Source organism: Panthera uncia (genome assembly GCF_023721935.1).
Source record: "Panthera uncia isolate 11264 chromosome B2 unlocalized genomic scaffold, Puncia_PCG_1.0 HiC_scaffold_24, whole genome shotgun sequence".
NCBI lineage: Eukaryota > Metazoa > Chordata > Mammalia > Carnivora > Felidae > Panthera > Panthera uncia.
The window spans coordinates 91768699-91792940 of NW_026057580.1; the positions used below are offsets into that span (position 1 = coordinate 91768699).

At 37.8% G+C, this 24242-nt stretch overlaps 1 protein-coding gene across 2 annotated transcripts in view; it reads right to left on the reverse strand.

Moving 5' to 3' along the window:
• MAP3K5 (mitogen-activated protein kinase kinase kinase 5) overlaps window positions 1-24242 on the reverse strand; it is a 204885-nt gene that overhangs the window by 101277 nt on the left and 79366 nt on the right. For both annotated transcript variants that reach the window (XM_049654422.1, XM_049654423.1), the window contains exons 4-7: window positions 18517-18710; window positions 17624-17792; window positions 16338-16444; window positions 13053-13223 (exon numbers count right to left, since the gene is read on the reverse strand). In XM_049654422.1, coding sequence (XP_049510379.1) covers window positions 13053-13223; window positions 16338-16444; window positions 17624-17792; window positions 18517-18710 — 641 coding nt within the window. The remainder of the gene's footprint in view (window positions 1-13052; window positions 13224-16337; window positions 16445-17623; window positions 17793-18516; window positions 18711-24242) is intronic.

The window sequence follows — 24242 nt, forward strand, 5'->3', positions numbered from 1 at the left end:
GAAAGAAAGAAAGAAAGAAAGAAAGAAAGAAAGAAAGAAAGAAAGAAGATAGATGGATGGATGGATGGGGCGCCTGAGTGGCTCGGTGGGTTGAGTGTCCAACTTCAGCTCAGGTCATGATCTCATGGTTCGTGGGTTTGAGCCCCGTGTCAGGCTCTGTGCTGCCAACTCAGAGACTGGAGCCTGCTTTGGATTCTGTGTCTCCCTCTCTCTCTGCCCCTCCCCCACTTGCACTGTCTCTGTTTCTCTCTCTAAAATAAACATTAAAAAAAAATTTAAAAAGAAAGAAAGAAAGGAAGGAAGGAAGGAAGAATTATATTACATACATTTAAGAGACACACTTTAAATATAAGGACACAGTTAAGCTGAAAGTCAAATGATGCATAAAGATATATCACTCAAATATTAACCCAATGAAATCTGTTGTGATTATTTATTAGTATCAGATAAAACTGAATTTAAAGCAAAATTTATTACATGATGTAAAGAGGGATGTTACATAATGATAAAAGAGTAAATTCAACAGAAAAATGTATAATCCCAAACATACCTATTAACATGGCTTCAAAATGCATAAAGCAAAACTGGGCAAAACTAAAAATCAGACAAATCTACATCCATAGCTGGAGATTTTAAAACCCTTCTCTCAGTGATCAAATAAGCAGACAAAAAATATCAATGAGGATATGGAAGACTTGAATAACAAGATTAACTAAGTTAATCTAAATGGCTTATGTAGAACACTACACCCAACAACAGTGGACCATATCCTGGACCATAAGGCACTTCTCAACAAATTTCAAAGAATTGAAATAATGCAGTGTGTTCTCTCACCACAATAGAATTAAACTCGTGAGCAAGAAAGAAAGATACGTTTGGGTATTGGGCAACCTTCTTCTGAGTAACCTAGGGGCCAAAGAGAAATCATGCTGAAAATGAAAAGATATTTTGAGCTGAACAGTATTGAAAGTTCAATATATCAAAATTTCTGGGAGGCAGAATAATTTATACCTTTAAATGCATATGTTGGAAAAAGAGCAAGGTTGAGAAATCAATGCTGTAAACTTCCATCTAGAAAAATAACAGCATATTATTCCCAAATAAAGTAGAAGGAAGGAGCAGAAATTAATGAAATAAAAAGTGCAATAAAGAAAATCAACAGTGCCAAAAGTTCGTTCTAGGAGATTAATAAAATTGATCAACTCCAAGGCAGACTGTTCATCAGACAACAAGAGAGAGAGAATACAAATTACTGTTATGCTACACTATCAGGATCAAAAAGGAGGACGTCAGTATAGATCCTATGAGCATTAAGAAGAAAGAAAAAGGATATTAGGAACAACTTTATGCCAATAAATGTGGCAACCTAGGTGAAATGGAAAATTTTCTTGAAAACCACTAAGTAATATGACTTAAGAAAAAAATGTAATCTGTGTATAGTTCTGTATCTATTACAGAATTTATAATAATCTGAAATTACTTTTCTTTTATCACCTATCTTCCTCAGCAGAGTGCATGCTCCATAAGAGCAGGGACCTCATCATCAGTCTTGTTGGCCACTGAATCTCCAATCTCTGAATCACAGGGATGCCTAACACATTGCAGGTGAATGTGAAATGCTTGCTGAATGAAGAAAATCAGCATCCACTCCTTACCACGAACCAGGCTGAGACAAGTGATGAATATAGCAGTTCACAGGAGATTCAAATAATCTCACTTTCTCGAGTAGTCTAAACCCTAATTTTGATAAAAGGCATATGACCAGAAAGCTATATCCTTAGACCACATTAAATTAGTGGATTGCATATCGCTTGCACCACATTACATTTTAATGCTGTTGGAATTCACTATTAAATAAAAATATTGAGGATATTGTTTACATAGCTTTCACTACGGCCTACTGAGAGTCTTATGTGAGAAATTATTTATTGCTAGGGATAGCACAGTTTCTTCTGAAGAAGTAGCATATGATTCTTTTTCCATGCTGCTACTAAAATGCCTATTGGCTTGGAGGTCAGTTATACCAAGCACGTTGATCCTGATTACTGGCATATTTGATTTTCTAGTTCCTTGGTGCTAATTTTCTAAACACATTTTATCATGTCATTGTTTTTTTAAGACTCAAACTTGATAAATTAATGTTAAGATATAAATGCTAAAATAACATTAAAATAGAAATGTTAACATACAGATGTTAAAAGAATGAAACTATCCATTTTAGCTGCAGGTGATGTATCAGTTGTTTCAGGGTAAGTGTGTCACGGTACCAAACAACTGCAAATCCCAGCAGCTGGCAATGCCTATTCATGCCACATTTCTACGTTGGTTGGCTCAGCTTTGCTCCACATTGTTCTCTTTCTGGGACTCAACCTGGAGGAGTAGTTTTCTCCAGAAAATGACCAAGGAAAAATACACATGGCACAATCACAACGGGGCTTTTAAAGCTTCTGCTGATAATGAGCATCGACCAAGAAATACACCCAAACCTGGTGTCACAGGTGGGATGTGTCACCTTCCTAAGAAGAGGGATAGTGTATTTCTAACAAAAATACAACACAAATTATATTCTCCACTAAGGAAAGCTGTGATTAATACCAAATAGTAACAATACAAAACAGAAACAATAATGATAGCTGCCTCTCATTACTAAGCAACTACTAGGAATAGGCATTGCACTAGACACTTCAAGCATAATATTCCTAATTATGAAAACTCTTTAAGGTAGAGTGGATTATCTCAAGTTTACTGATCAGGACACTGAAGCATGGAAATATTAAGTCATGCACATTAGAAGTGGGAGAGTGGGAACTTCACCCAATTCTGCTCGATTCCAAACATGAGCCCTCTTTTCTGTATCATCCTGCCTACCCTTTGGTGTGCATTAAAAACAATTTTTTTTTAGTCCTTTTTCATTACTTTCTGGTTTTTTTTTTTTTTGTTTTTTAGTAAAAGGGAGTTGGGTTAAACAGGAAAAATTATGAGAAATAAAAGCAGGAATAATTGCTTATATTATTAAGAATGAAGTTTGTATTCTATATACAACAGAAACAGGTATTGCTATACTCCTCGAAAGAATGGTGTTTGTCACAAGATATATTTGATCAATATTATTAGACTAGAGGCTAATATTTTTAAAAGAACTCATATGGCAATACTGAATGTGCCCATAAAAATGCACCAAAGAAGAAGTTTCATGTTATGGAAAACATCATCGTTTAACTAGCAAGAGGATAAACGAACATGAACAATGTTAGTCCTTACACAAAGAAATCTATAAGCAATGACTGGTAGCGTAAAACTATCTCTAAAGATAGAGAAATAAAATGGATAGAGGTGAGTAAGCTAATTAAAGAAGACTTTATGAAAGAAAGAAATCTTAATGATGAAACCAGATATTCACATCTTAAGAGAATTCTGGTGACTACATTCGAGTAACTGTATGAAGTTACATCCACTATTGTTGACTTTTTTCTATTTTAGTACTGAAATATTTATTGGAAAAAAGTAAATAATTTGCATTCTTCATTATTATATTAAAAGATGCAAACTTCTTAGTCAAGCTTCCAAAGCAATAGATTTTTGTTCAAGGCTGCTTTATTATTAGCAATTTTATTTGTCACCTGATTGCAAGCTCGTTCTGAAAGAGGCAAGTACTTGATTATAAAGTGAGTGACGAAGTCTTTATATAACAAAGACAGTTCATTTTTTTTGCCTCTGCACTGAGATGTTCAACAAAGTCAAGAATAAAGGAAATATTCTTGAATTCATTATTCTAGCTAAAGAGAATCTACTTTCCATCAAAGAAGAAATTGAGCTCAAGTCAAGTTCTTTCTATTTAGCTGTCATTTTTCCTTCCTTGTGATATAACTGCTGTGATTCTTTCTGTGAGACACACAAGTAATTAAATTAGAATTCATGGTGCTTTGCATCTCTAGGGATATTTCTTAAATTATCACTGATAAAATAATTCACAGACAAAGCAGGACAGCAGCAGAAGAAAACTAGTGCCAAATCACTGTGTCAATTTGATCTGTAGGGCAGGGGAAACCCTCTCTTCATCTCAAACTACTTATTTGTATATAATCCTTTTTATAACAGGAAAGTTAGAAAAAAATAAATAACCCAAAATTCTAACCATCTTCTTCCAGTCCTTTTACTAGTCTCATACTTTTTTCCAAAAAAAAAAAAACCAAAAACAAAAAACCCAGAGAGAGAGAGAGAGAGAGAGAGAGAGACAGAGACAGAGAGAGAATCATGTTAATTTTACACTGTTTTTTAAATTTTGATTGGATAGCATAATACATGTTACTATCAAATATTTTTTAAAAAAACCACCATTTTCTTCTGGGTATATACCAAAAGGAATTGAAAGCAAGGGAGTCAGATATTTGTACACCAATGTTCACAGCAGCATTATTCACAACAGCCAAAAAGGTGGAAACAACACAGAAGTCATTGACAGATGAATGGTTAAACATCAAATGGTATATACATAAAATAGAGTATTATTCAGCCTTAAAAAAGGAAATTGTGACATGTTACAACATGGATGGACCACTGAGAATGTTACGTTAAGTGAAATAAGCCAGTTGCAAAAAAGATAACTACCATATGATTCCACCTATAGGAAATACCTGCTCAAATTAATAGAGATAGAACGTAAAATGGTGGTTATCAGGGGCTGGGAGGAGAGGAAAATGGGAAGTTGTCTAATGGGTACAGGGCTTGAGTTTTGTAAGTTTTGTAAGATGAGAAGAGTCGTGGATGGATAGTGATGATAGTTGCACAACAGTGTGATTGTAATTTATGCCACTGAACTGTACACTTAAAAATGGTTAAAATGGTAAGTTTTATGTTACGTATATTTTTACCACTGAACTCCATCCTCACAATTTTGAATGAATGATATTCCATCATATGGGGAGGTTATCCTTTGCTTAACATTTTCCCTACTGTTGGACATTTAGGTTCCTTCCAATTTTTTGTTGCCATAAAATTCAGTGTAGTGAACATTGTTGTAAACACATCTTTATTTCCATATCTGCTGTTTCTTTAGGATTAAGAAAAGGACATAACTGGATTAAGGAACATGAACTATTTCAAGGCTCTTGATACATAATGCCAAACTGCTTTCCAGAAAGGTCTTACCAATTCACTTTCTTAAGAGGAGTGTAGGAGAGAGACCTTCCCATTGCATTCATGCCAAAATAAAGTATTCTCACCTCTTTTCATCTTTGCCAATGGGTAAAAAGAAACCATAGTTTAGGATTGTAATGGGTACTTATTTGATTGCTCTTGAGAATGAACAGTTTTCATATGTTTATGGCCAATCTAAACTTATCCTTCCAATAACTGCCAATTCTCTCAAATTAAAATGTAAAACCCATATCCTAAGAAGGTCGGGAAGATGGGAAGAGATACGTTAGGAAAGCTCTGAAGGGCAGGTTAGGGTGGGGTCAGGGATTTGAACTTAACCTTTGAGGATATGAAGAACAGTAAAGATTTAGGAGGAAGGGAATGATGGCAAAATATGGGGAAAACCTAAATCTCTAATAAGAAGAACATAAGCATATTATCAATTGTGGTTTTCTATTCAATAAAGTGGATTCACTAAGCAGAATCTCTAGGGGCAAAGAACTCCATCCACATTGTTGAAAAACTCCCCAAATGATTATGATGTTCAGCCAGGCTTGGAAACAATTACTTAAATTCACTAAGTAAATCACCCCTACTCTTCCATATTCTCCCTCCTTTTGAGCAAAATGCCTGGCAAACATCTAGTTTTCTCACTCATCCCTCTGAGTTACATAAAGCAAGCCATAGTTGCCCTCCTTAGGTGCTCAATACTCATCAGCTGCCAATTAGGAAACCCCACAGTGACATACTGAGTATTACCACTCTTGGATTCTGACTTGGTCAGGCCATAACACAGGTTCATGCAATCTATCATTTGCTGAGAGTGGCATTAAACCAAGGTCAAGGCATGCAACCAATTTATGAGGCTGCTTGTTTACAAAGCAACTGTGGGCACACCGTGCATTTTATCCAGGTCTCCAAGGCATCCTGGAACTGTTGGTCCCTCGGGAGCCAACTACATCTGGATATCAGTGAGCTGAGTGTCATGCTGAGTTACTACAAACTTTTCAGGCTCTGTGTTCTAAAAATAAAAATCATCTAAAATTTGGAAACTCACCTAATATACACAATAAAGGACTGAACAAAAATGATGTCAGTGGAATGGTGGTAAGATAAAACTCTGGGGGGGTATAGACGATAGTGGAAATAGAGATAACACACAGAAAGATATCTTGAAGCCAAGGAAAAGAAAAAAGGGCGAATCTGGAAAACGGAAAATAGGCATTAGTCTTTATTTGTGTGTTGACTGGTTGTTACATAACTCTCCCAAAGTAAAGCCAACCCCATTAATAATGTAAAAACTAAGTAGTTATTAGGCACACATTACTGTTTGAATAGCACTGCCACTGACGTAAAAGAAAATTAGTTGATAAGGTAAGGCTGTCTGTTCTTTCACAAGTTACTATGGAGAAATGAACACATTAATGCTAAAAACAGGCTTAATGATTTTAATTTCCTGGGTATGGATCTTTTTTTGGCTTTACAAGAGGAAAGACATGATTACACTAATACGGTACGGGCACCTGATTTCCTTTCGAAGTTGTGAAATGACTTCATATTTCCCCTTAAGAATGAGAATACCATCATGTCTAAAACCAAATACGATTTCAAACAAGCATTGTCTACTCCTATTCCGCGTGACCCCACAATGGCTGTGGTGCGTGACATTCAAATAAAGCCCCTGTAAAAGGTATACAGACTCTGTAACTTTTCCCTCATCAGCTAAATGTTCAGCTAGATCCACAAAGAAGAGAAAGAAAACTTTCAGGGATATTTCAGGAAAAGGGAAATTTAATCTAGTTTGTGTTCATGTCAGTATATGAAGAAACACAAAATATCGTCACATATTATATACTAAAGATAGAACACAAAATGCCTACTACATTCCAGGACTTTAACATATGTTGCTTCACTCAATTCTCACCAGAGTATTTATTCCTCCTAAAATGATATGTCTAAGCCAGTTGTAGTTGTAACAATCCCATCCTCCTTGCCAGTGACTTGGGTTGACGATGAAATACCAGAAGCATAAAGAAATGTAAGGAAAGTCTGGGGTAGGTTTTTATGAGTGTGTTTGCCCAGTTCTAAGAAAAAGAGACAGAAAAAGATGGCCTCCTTTCCTCTCCAGACCTTGGTGAGGCTAAATTGGATTGATGCCTGGAATGGCCACAGCCACTTTACCATCCTAAAAGCCAGCCTGAGGGCAGAGCCACCCACAGCAGTAATGAGGGAACAGACCTGGGCTGACACTGTTAGGCTGCCGACTCAACCTACTCCAGACCCAGCCCTGTTTCTGGACTTCATGTTTTAGAAAACATATTTTCTTACTGTTGAAGCTCAGTGGAGTAAGGTATTTTGCTACTTATAAGACTCTAAGAGTATTCTAATTCCCCTAGGTAAGTAGTATTATTTTTTTCAAGTAAGAAAATGGAATTTTCTTAAGGTTCTCTTGCCTAAGATCACAGTTTCCAAGTATTGACTCAACATTTATTTCACATCAGTTTCCCAAAGGTCCTCTTCAACAGAATAGTATAGATGTTTCTGGAAATGTCTGTTCCTGGAAATTCTAGGAAAGAGAGCCATTAGGATGTAGTAAAAACAACACTGAATCTGAAAAATTAGATTTGAAATTGTATTAATAACAGGACATCAAACATTGTAAAATGCAAGGAAAAATGTCAGCTTTTACAAGGTACTTGTAAGTCTCCAACACTGAACAGCATATACGAAAACCTTGTGTCAGCTCTAAAGTTAAGGGATAATTATTTCCACTATTGAACAAATACTACGTGTAACAAAATGTTCTAAGCAAGCCACTCTGCATGTGAATTCAGCATCACTATTTCATGGTTATTTCTTTGTTAGATTAGGTTAACAAAGGAATCATGGAGATAATCTTTCCAATGGATTTTCCATGGTTCTCCAAGTCACAGTCCATAGTATTTCCTTGGGTCATTCCAGTTAAGTCATCATTTCAGAAACTGTGGCCTTTTTTTAGGATGTGAGTCTAGGCTTTTAGGTCACAGTTTTTCCTACACTGAAAGCTTGGTATGTGCCCAGCACCACTCTCTCATCTTGTGCTATATCCTCTAACAGCCCCAAACATCTAACCAGCTCCTGTGACAGACACCATCACCGCTCTCTCTAACTTATATTTAACCTTACATTGAACAGCTATGATGAAAAGCTGCAACCTCTTAATGACTAAAAGCTAAACTCAGTTCAATTATGTTAAGGTCAAAAGGGCATTTTTCATGCCTTAACTGGGATTAAAGAAATTTAAGTATAAAAAAATAGCATGGTTTTGGCCATCCACAAGAGCTTCAATGGACAAAAATAACTAAGGAAGTGACAATGAAAAACATCAAATGTCAGAGAACTACTCTTTTTTTATACTTAAATCAGCAGGATGTGTTCATTCAAACCACTCGGCCCCTGTCCCAGATAAGATTTAACAGCCAAAGTATGTTCTAACAGAAGAAAAATATATATATATTCTAACAACATATCGCAACTCAGCAAACTTAAAAAAAATCTAAACCATAAACTTTTTTCTTATTTCCTATCTTTGCATTCCAAACCCCCAAGTAAAGCTCTCAGAAAATAGACTTGCCTAGATGTAAAATGGTGCCTTGCTACAATGCCCGTAGCAGATACAGTGCTCAGAGAAAGGCAAGACTTTCTCCCTCTGATATGGAGAACATCGAACTCATTAAAGACGGTAAAATGGGGAACTGCAAGAAAGAGCTGGATGAGCCACTGAAATCACAACTGCTTGGGGCTCTTGTACTACTGAGTTAAAAGTTCTTCTCCTTAAATCTTCTGTGGTCAGTACATCACTGTCTCTGCAAGCCAAAAGAAAATGACTCAGGACATGGAAAATGTCCATGGAAAGAGGCCTGAGGGACTAACTACCTGCCATGACATCCCACTCCTTATCCCAACACCAGCATTTGACAAGTAAAAACCCAGAGAGGATGATGGCTCAGAAAAAGTCAGTTGAAATATCCCTTTGAGACCCATGACTCAGGACATACATAATTCTGACTAAATCTGGCAGGATGTCTAATAACCTCAGGGACACCCTCTTGTGTCAGCTGCTTGACAATGTGCTTTTCACTTCTCAGCTCTAACAGAAAGGGAGGTTCGGACCATGCCAACCCACCAACACAAATGAGTGTGTTTGCAGCACTGTGGGAGTTGATCAAAACATTAAGAAATACCAAAGAAGCTTTACAAGTGTGAGGGTGTGAAAAAACACCTATTTAAAAAGGGTGGGGGAACTTCTTAGCAACCCTTAGGACAAATGGCAAATGGGTATACGGATATACACGAGTAATGGCAGGTTAAGGATAGGTAATCTATGGTGAAAGTGACATTCTTTCAATACTAAATAAGTCCGTGAGTGACACTCACAAGATCAACTCCTAGGGATCCTCCCATTAAAAGGCTTTGAGCTCTAACAGCCTTCCTTCCCTGTTCTTACTAGAAAATTAACGGACAGTTTAAAATGAAACCATAAAAATTCTGACATCTTCAATTTCACCTGAAGACCTTGAACACAAAGCTCTTTTGAGATAAAGTTAATAGTCCTCAGCTAAATGGAGCCAGAATCTGGAACTATAGAAAGTTAAAACAAAAACACAACCAGAAAAAAAAACAAAAACAAAAAACCCCCCCTCTGTTCCTTTAACTGAACTTTATGTCACCTTGAAAGTTCTTGGTAGTCTAAACTGCTTGATTTTCAAATGGGGAAACACTTTTATTTCTGTGCATGATACACACTAACTTCACAGAAGATGTTTTCTATTTGAATTCACTGACCATGAAAATTAGGCTTTTAAAGATTAGATTTTATTAACACTACTGTATCAAAGATTTATACCGGCACAATGCTTCCAAATATCAGATTCTAATTGTTCTACAAGTAAGAATTATTTTAAAGTGTACATCTTCTGGTAACAGTAAGGCTGCATAGGTACATTCCTCTTTTGTAACAGCAGGAAAAAAAAAAAAACCTGGGTTAAAAGAAACTGTAAAACTTTCTGGATTATACTAAAAATTTATAATACAAATTTAAAAGTCCAAACCAAAACTTTCCATAAGGATCTAGGAAATCATTGTCCCCAACTTTTCCTCCTTGGTTATAACCCATTATCTCAGTTTCAGTCCCTGGTTAAACTCCTAAAGTGATAGAAGATTTTGTAAAGTTAAGATTTCTGTTTTACAACTTAAAATGTTGTATGGCTATCATTGTGGAGCGCCTGATTTAAGTCAACCCCCTTTTATCTATCTATCTATCTATCTATCTATCATCTATCTATCTAGATATATAAATAGAATTATATATTAATAATTCGAGTGGGGCTTGAACTCACGAACCGTGAGATCATGACCTGAGCCAAAGTCGGACACTCAACCGACTGAGCCACCCAGGCACCCCAAGAAATTAAAGCTTTTAAATATTCTTGCAGCTACATGTGACTTACTCCCTTCTGCTCCTTCACCCCCACTGGTATCCATTACACTGAACTGGGAAGTTATGATGTGCATTCATGCATATATACTTTTATTAGATGTGTATAATTGTTTTTAAAGCTTCCATAAATGATACTGTCGTCCATGTATCATTCTGCCATTTGTTCATTTTGCTCAACTTTTTTTTTGCTCATTTTTTTTTTGCATGTCCTAAGTTTATACAGAGGAACTTCAAGAATTTCTCTAGAGTGTATAACTAGAGATAGATCTGCTGTATCCAGGGTAGGCTAGCTGTCAACTTTCCTTGATAATACCAAAATCTCTAAGTGGTCATAAAAATTTCTACCACAACCAGGAGAGACTCCCATTCTTCTAACATCCTTGACAACCCTTGATATTGTCACACTTAACTATTTCTTTATAAATCTAGTAATTTCTAATGGTGTACTAGACATTTCGGATGATATGTTGTACAGTTTGGATTCTGTTATATTCCTCTTAAGAATATTCAGTCTTGTTATAACAGGCAAATAAATTCTTGGTAGTTTACCTTGATCAAGTGGAAGCTTCGTTTTAGGTTTTATTAGGGTGGCTCTATCTTGGATTTGCTCTTAATTTTTAGTGTACTTCCTTAGTCTTGAGATGTAGTTTTTTTATTGCTAAGGCTTGGCCTTTTTGGAGTTTCAGTGGAAAGCTTGGACTGTTTATGAAGCCCCTCTAACTTCAGGTTCAAAATCCAAAGTCTATCTCTATTGCATTAGGCAGCTGCTGAAATTTCTGTCCAGCTCTTTAAGACTTCTAGCAGAAGGGGCCTGGGTGGCTCAGGTAGTTAAGCATCTGACTTCAGCTAAATGTCCAACTTCAGTTCAGGTCATGATCTCACGGTTCACGAGTTCGAGCCCCACGTTGGGCTCTGTGCTGACAGCTCAGGGCCTGGAGCCTGCCTCAGATTCTGTGTCTCCCTCTCTCTCTGCCCCTCCCCAACTCTGTCTGTCTGTCTGTCTGTCTCTCTCTCAAAAATAAATAAACATTAAAAAAATTAAAAAAAAAAAAAAAAGACTTCTAGCTGCCATTTTCCACATGGCCTTCTTTGAGTTTTACCTCACACATGCACGTGTCAGGGATCAGCTGAGAATGGAACTGAAGTTTGTATAAAGATTTTGGGGCTTTCTCTCTGTGGCATTTAAGGGGTATCTCACTCAATATCCAGGCACTCTGGCAGCCTCAAACTGACTCCTCTGGTCATTAAGAGTGTGATCTTCTTCTTGAGTTCTATCTGTCCTGGGCCCTGCAGATCAGGGAATGCCCCCAAGGGAAAAAATCATTTAAATATGGATCTTACCCAATGTGGTACCCTTTATCCAAGAATCAAAACCTCTCCAGTTTCTGACTCCTTTTAGTCACTCTCCAGTACTTTCAAACTTTTTTCCTTCTTATTTTCCAATGTTTATAATTGTTATTGGCAGGAGTACCAGTGCAACAGAACCCACTCTGCCATTTCCAGAAGCCAAAGCCTTGATGAGCAGAAGCAAATTTCGATGCACTCGCATTTCCCAATCTTTTCTTTTTATGATTAATGGTATTTTCAAGCTTCATTTAAGAAATTCTTTCCTATCCCAATGTCATCAATCCGGCTTGTGTATTTTATTCTAAAAGTATTTTTCTAAAGTATTTAAAAATATTTTGGTCTTTAATTTACTTGGATTCCATTTCTTGTGCATGACTTAAAGTAGAAATCCAATTTTATTTTATTTTTACAAGCAGATGAACAAGTGTTCCCTGCACCATTTTTGAAGAGTCCACCATTTCCACTCTGGTTCATGAAGTTTGCTGTCATAAATCTAGGCTCGTACATATCTTAGCTTGTTCCGGGCTCTCTCTTCTGTTTCAGTGTTTGTCCACGTCTACACTCATACTGCGATATCTTAATTATTACATCTTTATAGCAGGTCTTGCTATCTGGTAGAGCAAGTCTTTCCACTTTGTTCTCCAATATTGCTTTGCTTATTCTCGGCCCTTTATTTTTTCAAATAAATTTTAGAATCAATTTGCCAAATCCCAGTAAAGCCCTGCTCGGGAGGGTTAACATCTTTAAAATGTCAATTCTTCACACCCACAAATTTTGTATATTTTTTCATTCATTGTAGTATTCTTTCATGTCTTTCTATAAACTTTTATAAATCTTCTACAAAATGATGCTTATTATACTGCATATTAAAATATCTTCATAAAATTTTATTTTCTCAAATTATCTTCTCATCCAGTTTACCCCAATTTATTCTACCATATTAAATGAATTTCATCAAAAGTCTTCACTGAAGCTATAAATTCTACGCTTTACTTCATAATATACAATCTAAAGGATAACACCCTCATTTGCAAACCATTTTTTTCATGTCATGGATTTATCAAGTAATTACTTTATCCTATATACTTACCAAGAAGCTCCATAGTCTCTACTTTCAGTGTCCAGGAAATTAGAGTCCAAAAACATATCTTTGTAGATTCGGCCCACTAGGCAATACATATCTGAAGCAACTTGCCCTTCACTTTGCACCAGGGGAATCATAATATCAAGAGCTTTTGCTCTGTCTCCAGGGAGATTTCTCCTACGGTAGGGAAAGAAAACATCACCGTTTCAATATAGATTATAGGAGCAATGCAGGGTAATTACATTTTTAAAATTCTATTTGATGTATTGGTTCACAATAGTGAAGTTTGGCAGGATAAAAGCAACAAGGAGATTTTGAGAGTCACCTGTAAACCTCTGTCCTAAGTCTTTTTGTCTTTTTCATCCTATCACACGTCTACTGGGTCTAACACGGGTCACTTCTGTGCTCCTTTCCGGATCCTGGCGATGGATTTGCACTTACTTATCCAGAGTCCCTCTAATTTCGTAGAACATACGTTTATGATCCACAGGTTCAAGGGTGTGGAGTGAGATTAGGAATGGTCTGTGCCCTTAAAAGGGACAGTCAAGTAATCCAAACCCAGCCCAAACCCTGACTCTAGGTTTCAACGGCTTTTGCTCCAAAACACTGTGCAAACTCATTCACAGACAACACCAACAAACTGACTTTAACCCAAGAGTTGCCTGATGTCTTTGTATCACCAGTTGATCATCTAAGGAAGATGTTTATGTAGCTTATTTCAAAATAGCAAGTGTATGGGGCATCTGGGGAACTCAGTCACTTAAGCCTCTGACTCTCCATTTTGGCTTAAGTCATGATCTCACAGTTCGTGAGATCAAGCCTTGCGTGGCGCTCTGTGCTGACAGTGTGCAGTCTGCTTGGGATTCCGCTCTCTCTGTCTCTCTGCCCCTCCCCCACTTGAGTGCATACACGCTCTCTCTCTCTCACTCTGTCTCCCAAAATAAATAAGTAAACATTAAAAAAATAAAATAGCAAGTATGTGCAGACTATTCTCAAAAACCAGATAAAAATCCTCTTAAAAATTATTCTTGGACCTTGAAAACATGATGCTAAGTAAAAGAAGCTAGTTACAAAAGATTACAAATAATATAATTCCATTTACATGAAATGTTCAGAATAGGCAAATCTGGAGACTAAAAGTGGATTAGTGATTGCCTAGGTCTGGGAGATTTTCAGGGGGAAAGGGAGAGTGACTGCTAATGGGTAGGGGGTTTCTTTGGGGGGACATAAAAAAATCATAAAATTTATTGTGTTGATGGTCATACAATTCTGTTACTATATTAAAAACCACTGAATTGTACACCTGAAAGAGGTCAATTGTATGATACATGAATTATCTTTCAATAAAGCTGCTATAAAAAAGTTATTTCTATTCTCCATTATGACTTTAAATAGATCTGTCTATGAATTTCTTTTTTTTTTTACTTTGTCCTAAATACCTTGAGTTTATAATAACACTTCAAAAAATATGCTTATCAATTCATTATATTGTATTTTAGGAAAGGCAAAATTAAAACACAAATGAAGAAAATATAAGAGGCTCTTATGGAGTCCCATTTTTCATTTAAAAATAGAACATATTCCATTCCATCTTTCAAAAAAGATTCATTTGAGAGCCAGCTGGAGCTGGTAATCTCTGGAGGTCTCATCTCACTCTGTCAAAGCCAAAGAAATAGATGTTTAATAAATGGGGAAATGAAATCTACTTTCATTCCACATTTACTGATAAAGATAGCAAGTTCTACAGTTTGGGCAGATAAAGAAAGAAAGGAACTATCTGTGGCTAAATAGCATGCAGACATTTTTCTCTGTAGACAGAGACAGGAGAATCCAGTGATGAAGAACACAGACATCAGAATCACTAGATCTCGGGTTGAGCCTCGGTTTTATGCTTGTTAACTATGGGCCATTCAACTCTTCCCAGCTTCAGTTTCCTCATCTATAAAATAAGCCTTAAGTGACACGTGACAAGTGCTCTGGAGATGTAATGTCCCTCCTTTTTCTTTTTCTCATTCTCTTCAGTTGTAGTAACCACATGTATATTCAACTTGCTATCATGGAAGAGAACAGCACAACTAACAGGCTTTGGACAGTTCAGTGCTTTGGGCTTCTCCATGGCCAGAGCATGGATGGCCTCCCTGGTAACTGTAGAAAGTGGCACTGAGGTGTGTGCCACGATGTGGACAGAAGGCACAGAGGCAGGACTGGAAGTAGGAGTGTTCACGCTGTGTTAGCGGACTCATGGATACATGTCCTAAAATGTGGTCAATGGAGTTTTGATAATAATTGTGTTCAAAGCAGTGAAAACGAAAATATTCTTTGGTTAGCAATATGTTGACCTAGACATAAATGCCCTTACCCTAACCTAGTAAATTTTTTTTTCAATATATGAAATTTATTGTCAAATTGGTTTCCATACAACACCCAGTGCTCATCCCAAAAGGTGCCCTCCTCAATACCCATCGCCCACCCTCCCCTCCCTCCCACCCCCCCATCAGCTCTCAGTTTGTTCTCAGTTTTTAAGAGTCTCTTATGCTTTGGCTCTCTCCCACTCTAACCTCTTTTTTTTTTCCCCTTCCCCTCCCCCATGGGTTTCTGTTAAGTTTCTCAGGATCCACTTAAGAGTGAGAACATATGGTATCTGTCTTTCTCTGTGTGACTTATTTCACTTAGCACAACACTCTCCAGTTCATCCACGTGGCTACAAAAGGCCATATTTCATTCTTTCTCATTGCCAAGTAGTATCCCATTGTATGTGTAAACCACATCTTCTTTATCCATTCATCAGCTGATGGACATTTAGGCTCTTTCCATAATTTGGCTATTGTTGAAAGTGCTGCTATGAACATTGGGGTACAAGTGCCCCTATGCATCAGCACTCCTGTATCCCTTGGGTAAATTCCTAGCAGTGCTATTGCTGGGTCATAGGGTACGAACCTAGTAAATTTTTAAGTGAATAACCATTTGGTGTTGAGGATATCTGCCTAAGAATAATAACATCATGTTCATGCAATTGAAAAAGATTCTGACCAAGTATAAATAGTAAATACAAACTCTGACAGAGAAGAAAAAGAATTTTAAGAATTTACATATACAAACTGTGAGGGACAAAAAAATTAAAAATCAAAATGCATATGCTTCTTATACTTCATACGGTTGAAGTAGAAATATTAATATTACATTCTAATAGGGAGTGGCTGCAATGCTGTGGTGAAAACATACCCTAGGAAGAATACGCAGGTTATAAAACAGGATGTTAGCACTTTGTGGACAGAAAGGTTTTTTTCTTACCTATTCAGTGCAAATGCATAATGAAACTTCACGTGGTGATGGGAAGCCAAATCAAAGGTTGGCAGCTTTTCTAACGTCTCTACCAGCTTCACAATAGAATCATAGTCCTTTAAACAAGAGGAGAGTAACACAGAATTCAACTATTAGGAGAAAGTTCTGACAATGAAATGCTTTTTGACAATGAGATATGTGAATCCGAGAAGGGTGTTAAAAAGAAAACTAAAATCCAGAGGAATCTGGAATCAAGAACCAAAAAGAATCTAGAACCATAAAGAAACTTTTTTTTTCTTAAATAAGAAATTTGATTATATAGATAAAAACATTAAAATACAGTTACCACATCTGACGCCCCCCCTCCCCAAACAATAAATCATCTAGAATGACAATACTATACTGTCTAACTATGGATGGCTTACTTCTCCATGGAGCCAGATTCCTGGTATACAGTGTCTCATCAATTACTTTCAAAGAAATAATTTTTTTTTTTTTAGAAATAATTTTCAAAACATCCAGGACATGGAGCAACTGACTGAGCTTCTGTCACATGTAACAAGATGATATTGTGTCAAGCTATCCTAGTCTTGGGACCCTAAGTACCACACCTCTACATGTATGTGAATCTCTGTTGTCTTCATGAAGCTTTACTTGGGCCTGAAAGCCTAGGAATAAGAAACCAGAAGTCACTTGCATTTTACTATAAAAAATCTAATAGCAAATCCCCAACTCCGAGAGGATTTCATTCTATGTACCATATTAAAAAATTATAAGACCTATCAATAAAACTAAATGGTATGTTGGTGTGTTTTACATGATATATTTTAAAGGTTATTTTAATAATTAATCAGTTGCATATGTCTTGCTTCCAGCTAGTCAGATCTAGCACTATTAATTTCAAGCCACATGATTTCAAGGAGTAAGAGATATCACCAGAAAGCCCCCCACATTTCTGCTTTTGCTAAAACAAAGTTTTCACAATATTGGCTGATGGGTGTGTCTGAATAGATCGTCCACAGATTAGCTATGCACGCAAACTTTTCTTTTTGTTCTTCTGGAGGAAAAAGACCTTTACCATACAAGTACCTCATTACACATCCCACAGACAGGAAACTCATAGGAGTTTTTTTTTTACTTATCATAGATTCTCAGGATGGAAGCTTAGAAAAATCAACAAAAAATTACATGTAGTGACATGAATAACCTCTTAGCTCACTGAAATCCGATGTTAACTCTCCCTTATTCCTCCAACAGGCTACATGATGAAGATTTTACTTTAAGCATCTTCTCACCTGGATATCTCTGTAGGAAAGTAACAGGTTTATGACAATATCTGCTGTCAAGACTTCAATATTATCTACTCGCTGCCGAATTCTTGCCAATTCAGCTGCCAATTCTTTACCAGTGTATAAATTACGAGCTTTCCTGATATCATTGAGTATAGATTCCCGGAAATACTGGCTGGTGGGAAAACACACATTTCAAAGAGTTAATACGAGAAAGGATTTCAATTAAAAGCAATGATTGTATAAGGAAACAAAATTTGCAGCACTGGTAGCTTTTAGTTCACAAGGTACGCAGAATGAACACCTCAGAGATTGCGCATTATTAAGAATCTGGGAGTCCTTTATTCCTTTTAGCTTTGCTTCAGAAAAAATTAGGTAAAGATACTGCATTTTAACGAATTTTCCAAGAACCTGACATGTACCTCTAGAAATGCCAAAACGTTTTCATTTTACCGTTTGGAATAGGAATTGTTCCAAATAAGTCAGGCGTGCCTAAGATTTGGTCATAATACGGCGTTTACTTTCTGACTCAGCATCATCATTTATTAACATAAGTGATTGTTCTTAACTAAAATATAATAATGCTGCCAGCAATTTTAGCACAGTTCTTGCTCTTATACGAAAAGTTCCCGGGACGTTTATTCTGATGGTGTTTCTATACTTACTTTGAATATATATCTCTACCATTACTATAATGTAGTTAGCAGTCTTTTTTTTCTTCCTTTCTGATCTCCAGTTGTTCTGTGAATAAAGTGAACTATGTGGCATCTATTTTTACCTACTTGGAGGATACCATACTTTTATGTTCCCGGTTCTTGGCTGTGTGCCATCTCTAAGAAACCTCTGATAAGATGCACAGCACTCCATTACCATCATCAGGCGGCATTAGTCCACCTTACCTGGAACTTGCTTGTGCCACCTTCAGAAGTTGAATGAAACGGTCCACAAGAGGTAAGCAAATGGGTCCAAGAAGCAGCTCGAAGTTCGGTTGCATGAGCTCTGTCAACCCCTTCATGAAGCTGCTATCGCAGCAGTAGACTTTATTATGCGGAGTGATCATGTAAGGAACGAATGTGTAGTTCCCAGTGCACATCTGTGGAAAGAGGAGAGGCCGGGAGGTGGTGAGGTGGCCTGGAGACCCCACACTCAGGAAATCCCAAGAGCAGTGAGTCATTTTCAACAGTAATCCTGAATATGAAGCGAAACAGCAAACCTCATTTCTTATTTATGACCTATGAAAATGGAAATTCCCTCCAATTTCTTTAATTGCTTACTTTAAATAATTAGGGCTTACAGATGATGCAAAAAAAAAAAAAAAACACCTCACAAAAAAACAGTATGGCACAGCTTCCATCAATCAGTTAAATATTTATTCACCATGTCTCATGGCTAAGGCATTTGTGATATATGCTGCAGGAAAAATAGAGTAGTTTAAAACACAGCCTTCAGCCTCTGGGGAGCTTAAAATTTAATCACAGAGACATAGTGTAAATACACGACAAGAATAAGAGCTAACGTTAAGGGCTGCCCACCTGACAGGCTAGGCTGTTGAGTGATGTCAGAACAAAGCTGCTCCCTCCAGTCTGCTCGGTCACAGTCACGGCTCCGTTAGCCTCTCTGTTACTACAACTAGAGACCCAGAAGTTTTCCTTGACACTTCCATTTCCTTCACCACCCATATCCTATCAGAGTCCAGTCTACTCTGCCTCCAGAATGGATCTCATATTTGTCCATTTCCCTCCATCTTCTCTGCCTGCGTGGCAGGTCATGTGACCAACATACCTGGCCTGAGCCATTGTCACTGGCTTTTAGGTGGTCTCCCTGCTTTCACTCTCGTCCTCCAATCTCTTGTCTACCCAGCCATCAAAGTGATCTTTTAACAACCTGTATCAGATCACTTCCCTCACTGCGAAAGGCAGTGGGATGAGGATAAGGCATGTCCTTGTGGCCTACAGGGGCCTGATGATACAAATCCTGCTTCTCTCTCTGGCCTCAGCCCATGCCACTCTCCACTCACTCATCCCGACCTTCTATTGATTCCCAATGATGTCAAGTGAGGGAACACTAGCACGAACAAAAGTAGAATAAAGGAGAAATTGGACTGGACACCCCTCAGTAAGCAAGTCTGACCAGATCTTAGAGCTCAGAGAAGGGAGAGAATGCAGAGCTAAGGGTTTTAAACTGTCTGTGCTGGGCAGGGGGAATCATGGACAGATTCAGAGCAAGAAAGAAAACATAATCACAGTCTTAAATGGGGCTACCTAAAAAGAGTGGTATCATTAACAACAACATCAATCAGACTGAATTATTTATGAATATATTATAGTCAGGGGTACTTGTTATATAGATCAGGTAATAAATCACAAACAGAACCTGACTTCCAGGTAATATGTGAGAGGCACTTCAAGAGTTTGGTATCTGATTTGGGGTGGGAAGGGTGAAATGTTCACTATGAGGAAGGCTATGATTTCAGGGGAGCTGAACCCCTAAAGTGAGAATGTCCAGAAGATAGTTGGAAATACATGATTGGAATGTCCAAGAGTTTCCAACAAAAGTACAGACCTGGGAAGTATTTGGTGTGGTTCAATCTAAGGCAACATGAGAGACCTCTAAGAGAAAAGCCACAGACAGAGAAAAAGAAAAAGGCAGAGAAAAGAGAAGTAGAATGAGCTATGTGGGAAACCCCATCACCGTTCTAGGGAGCACAGAGAGCCCAGATTGCCAGATCCTAGCCATTTCAGTATTACGGGGAACAACACATCACTTCTCTTACCCTTACAACTAAACAAACGAGAGCAAACAATGACTCACCACTTGCACATGCCAAGGGAGGTCATACATGCTCCCAACAACCCACTGAAGAAGGTGCTATCATCCCTGTTTTATAGGAGGATTCAGATTAGGCTTGTGGAGGTCATGCAGCTGGTCTGTGATGTGTTTGGGACTCTAGCCTAGAGACTTCTCTGGAGGTTATGCCATAATCGTTAGAGGGTTCTGCATCCTCCTGAGTGGCCCCTGCATGCTGACGCACCAACGCTTTGCCTCAGGTCACTTTCATGGAACCCTGAATGAGCCAAGCCATAGCTTCACAGCAAACAGACGAGAAGTGACAAATGCTCTTCCAGCCAGACTGAATTCTTTACGAACATATTCTTTGAGGCACCTGTTGTACGTCTGGTAGTGTTGAGCTGAAACAGGACCTGACTTCCACTTAAAGTATGAGAAGAACTTCCAGAGGTGGAGATTTGATTTTTAAATTAAGTTCATTAAATTGTTCCTTTCTTAAGTTCTCCTTCACGGAACAATAATTTGGAAGACTAGTCAGGAAGAAGAAAAATAAACATATCCTGTTTCTAAAATGTTTCTGAGTGGCACCTGGGTGGCTCAGTCGGTTAAGCATCTGACTTCGGCTCAGGTCATGATCTCATGATTTGTGGGTTTGAGCCCCACGTCGGGCTCTGTGCTGAAAGCTCAGAGCCCGCAGCCGGCTTTGGAATCTGCGTCTCCCTATCTCTCTGCCCCTCCCTTGCTCATGCTTTGTCTCAAAAATAAATAAAACATTAAAAAAATTTTTTTAAATGTTTCTGAGATCCTACAGCATATCCACCAACGTGAGCCTTTTCACCAGATCCACTGCCTAAGCAGAAAAGAAAGGCAAGTGTACCAAGAGCTTGCTCCCCAAGGTTTCTAGAGCTGTAACTATGAGTGGGTTATAAAAGGGCAACAGAATCAAATATTCCTGTCTTAGATAAGTTCTATAACTCAAAATTTAAAAAGAAATGCTCTGAATCTTCCAAGTCAAAAATTAGAATAGATGAAAAGCCAGTAAGCCAGAAAAACACTGTTAGCATTTCAAAATATTCTGCTGCTGCTGCTGCTGCACCAAGTTCTGTATCCTCAGAAGCCTTAATACCACGTGTATTTGTGTACAAGACATGAAACAGCATACAGAACTATTGAAACACTGGGCACTGGGGAATAAAGCGTCTGCGTAAAACAATCCTGGGAGAGGATGACTCTCAGACATCTGGGTGTGCATCACCACTGCAGGGGTGAAGAAAGTAAAATGAGAGTCTTGCAAACAGCAGAGAAAAATGTACTCCTGCGACTGTCTTCTTCAAACCCCGTGGAGTAAGGCTTCAGAATCCTTGTTGAAAATAACCAGCACGCCAAGGTTTTCCTAAGTTCCTGGCCTCACTGCACTTTGTGGAGTCTCTTCCCTATGTTTCGAAGGCAATAAATACATATTTTTTTCATTCCCCATTGTTGGTGTCCAAACGAAGTGGAGGGTGAGAAGCTGCAGGAGGCACATAGATGCTACCAGGCCTGAACTAAGACACAGCGCAGTGAGCCTGCAGTGGGGGCAAAGTGTGAGGTTTGGTTGTAACACTGTTTCTTTAAAAGATACCAACCAACTGCAGAGAAAAGCACTTTTTTTTTTTTTTTCAAAATGATGAAAACTAATAATACGGGAATATTTTTTTCCCAGGGATGGCTCACTTAAAACTTAGAAACGTTAGCGTTGCAATTTCTGTTTACAGATTGCTATTTCACCCAGAGTTTCAAATAACTGATAATCCAAAGCAAATTAAAAAAGAAAACACTATGTGATCAAGAACAGACATCTCAGGCACAACAACTGCCTTATTAATAAGGTACCAATTCTAAAATGTTTAGACCTGCTTCTTGAAAAAGAAAGACCACATTTCCTTAAACTTCAAAGCACTAAGGCATGATCATAAAATGACAACAGCAATCTCTCTGGCCCGTGCCTGTGCTCAGGGCTATAAAAACCTGCAGTTCAAAATCTAGTCCTATTCTATTATCTTCACTTAAAAAAAACCATACTGATTCTGTTTTTCAATTTTTGAAAGCTGCATAAAGGTGAACCGAAGCATTCAAACATATCGAAATATATGCTCAAAATACTCGACTTTTGATAAGGACACCCAGTAGCTGAAACCCCACTGCTTACTCAGGTCAACAGGTGACCAGATCATAACGTGCAATATTCCAGTCACCTTGCAAGCCTGCTTCTCCACATGTCTGACCCATCAGTGGGTGTGGTTAGCAATTTCCTACCATTTAGGTCTTTGTAAATGCTACCTCCTCTGAAAGACCTCTCTGACCACTTGATACACGGCCACCCACTCTTCACATTGCCTTGCATTAATTTTCTTTCCTTTCTTTCTTTTCTTAAAATTCTTATGCTTATTTGTTTTATTTTGAGAGTCAGAGACAGCATGAGTTGGGGAGGGGCACAGAGAGAGGAATACAGAGAATCTCAAGCAGGCTCCATGCTGCCAGCATAGAGCCTGATGCAGGGCTCCAACCCACGAAGTTGAAAGATGATGATCTGAGTGGAAACCGAAAGTCGGACGCTTAACCGACTGAGCCACCCAGGCGCCCCTCCCTACGTTAATTTTCTAATTTGTGTCTTTGCTTATTTGTGTCCTGACCTTCTCCCCCAGCTAGACTCTGGCACTTGTCATTTGCTGTCTCACGGAGCAGTTTTGAATCTGCTTGCTTCCACTTTCAGTCTCCACAGTGAATCCCCGTGGCACGAGGCTCAAAGCCTGGCACACAATACATGATCAATATTTGTTTAATAAAACTGCTACGCTAAACAGATGCCTGAAGCAATAATTGCTCATTTCCTGTCCAGATGTGAAGAATAAAAGTGCATAATGACATTATGTTGCAATGAGCCTCTGACTTGGTGCAATCTTAACAGTAAGTTTTAAACTTTCAGATGGAAGGACAAACTACCACTTGTACTTTTAATCTTATCATCTTAAATCACGTGCTGATCTTTATGTAGGGTATTATTTCCAATCTAATTTGTAGAGATACATTCTTTAAGGTTTTTAAATGCTGGCTTATTTTCTAAATGAAAAATACAACCACTAGCCTATCAAGTCTGATTCCCTAATATATATAAATTTTCTTCATGCACTTTTAAAATTTGAAATTTACTTTTATCACTTTTTAACTCTTGTTTAGTACTGTGTGGAAAGTAGGAATTCTGTAGTGTAGTCTCAAAGGCAGGCTAGACTCAGGAACTTAAATCAACCTGTATAGATAGACAGATAATAGACTGACATGTATCTATGTATGTAGGTGTGTGTATATATATATATATATATATATATATGTGTATATCTGTACTTATAATTTGTGTTATATAATTTATACACAGATACAGACATCTATATATGTGTATATATAAACATATGTAGACACACAGACACATATATGTACTCGTGCGTATATATGCTAGAAAACTGGATATACTATGGAAACATTTTTTTTCCCCAAAATATAAGTATATATGCTAAAAAAAAAAAACAGGCATTAGGGTACCTGGGTGACTCAGTTAAGCCTTTGGCTCTTGATCTCAGCTGGGGCTGGGGCCACGATTTCACGGTTTGTGGGATCGAGCCCCACGTCAGGCTCTGTGCTGACAAAGCAGAGCCTGCTTGGGATTCTCTCTTTCTCTCTCTCTCTCTGCCCCTTCCCTGCGCTTATATGCATGTGCGCACTCTCTCTCTCAAATAAATAAACTTAAACAAAACAAAACAAAAACAAACGGGTGTCAGCATCATCTCCCACCATTTATAAATTT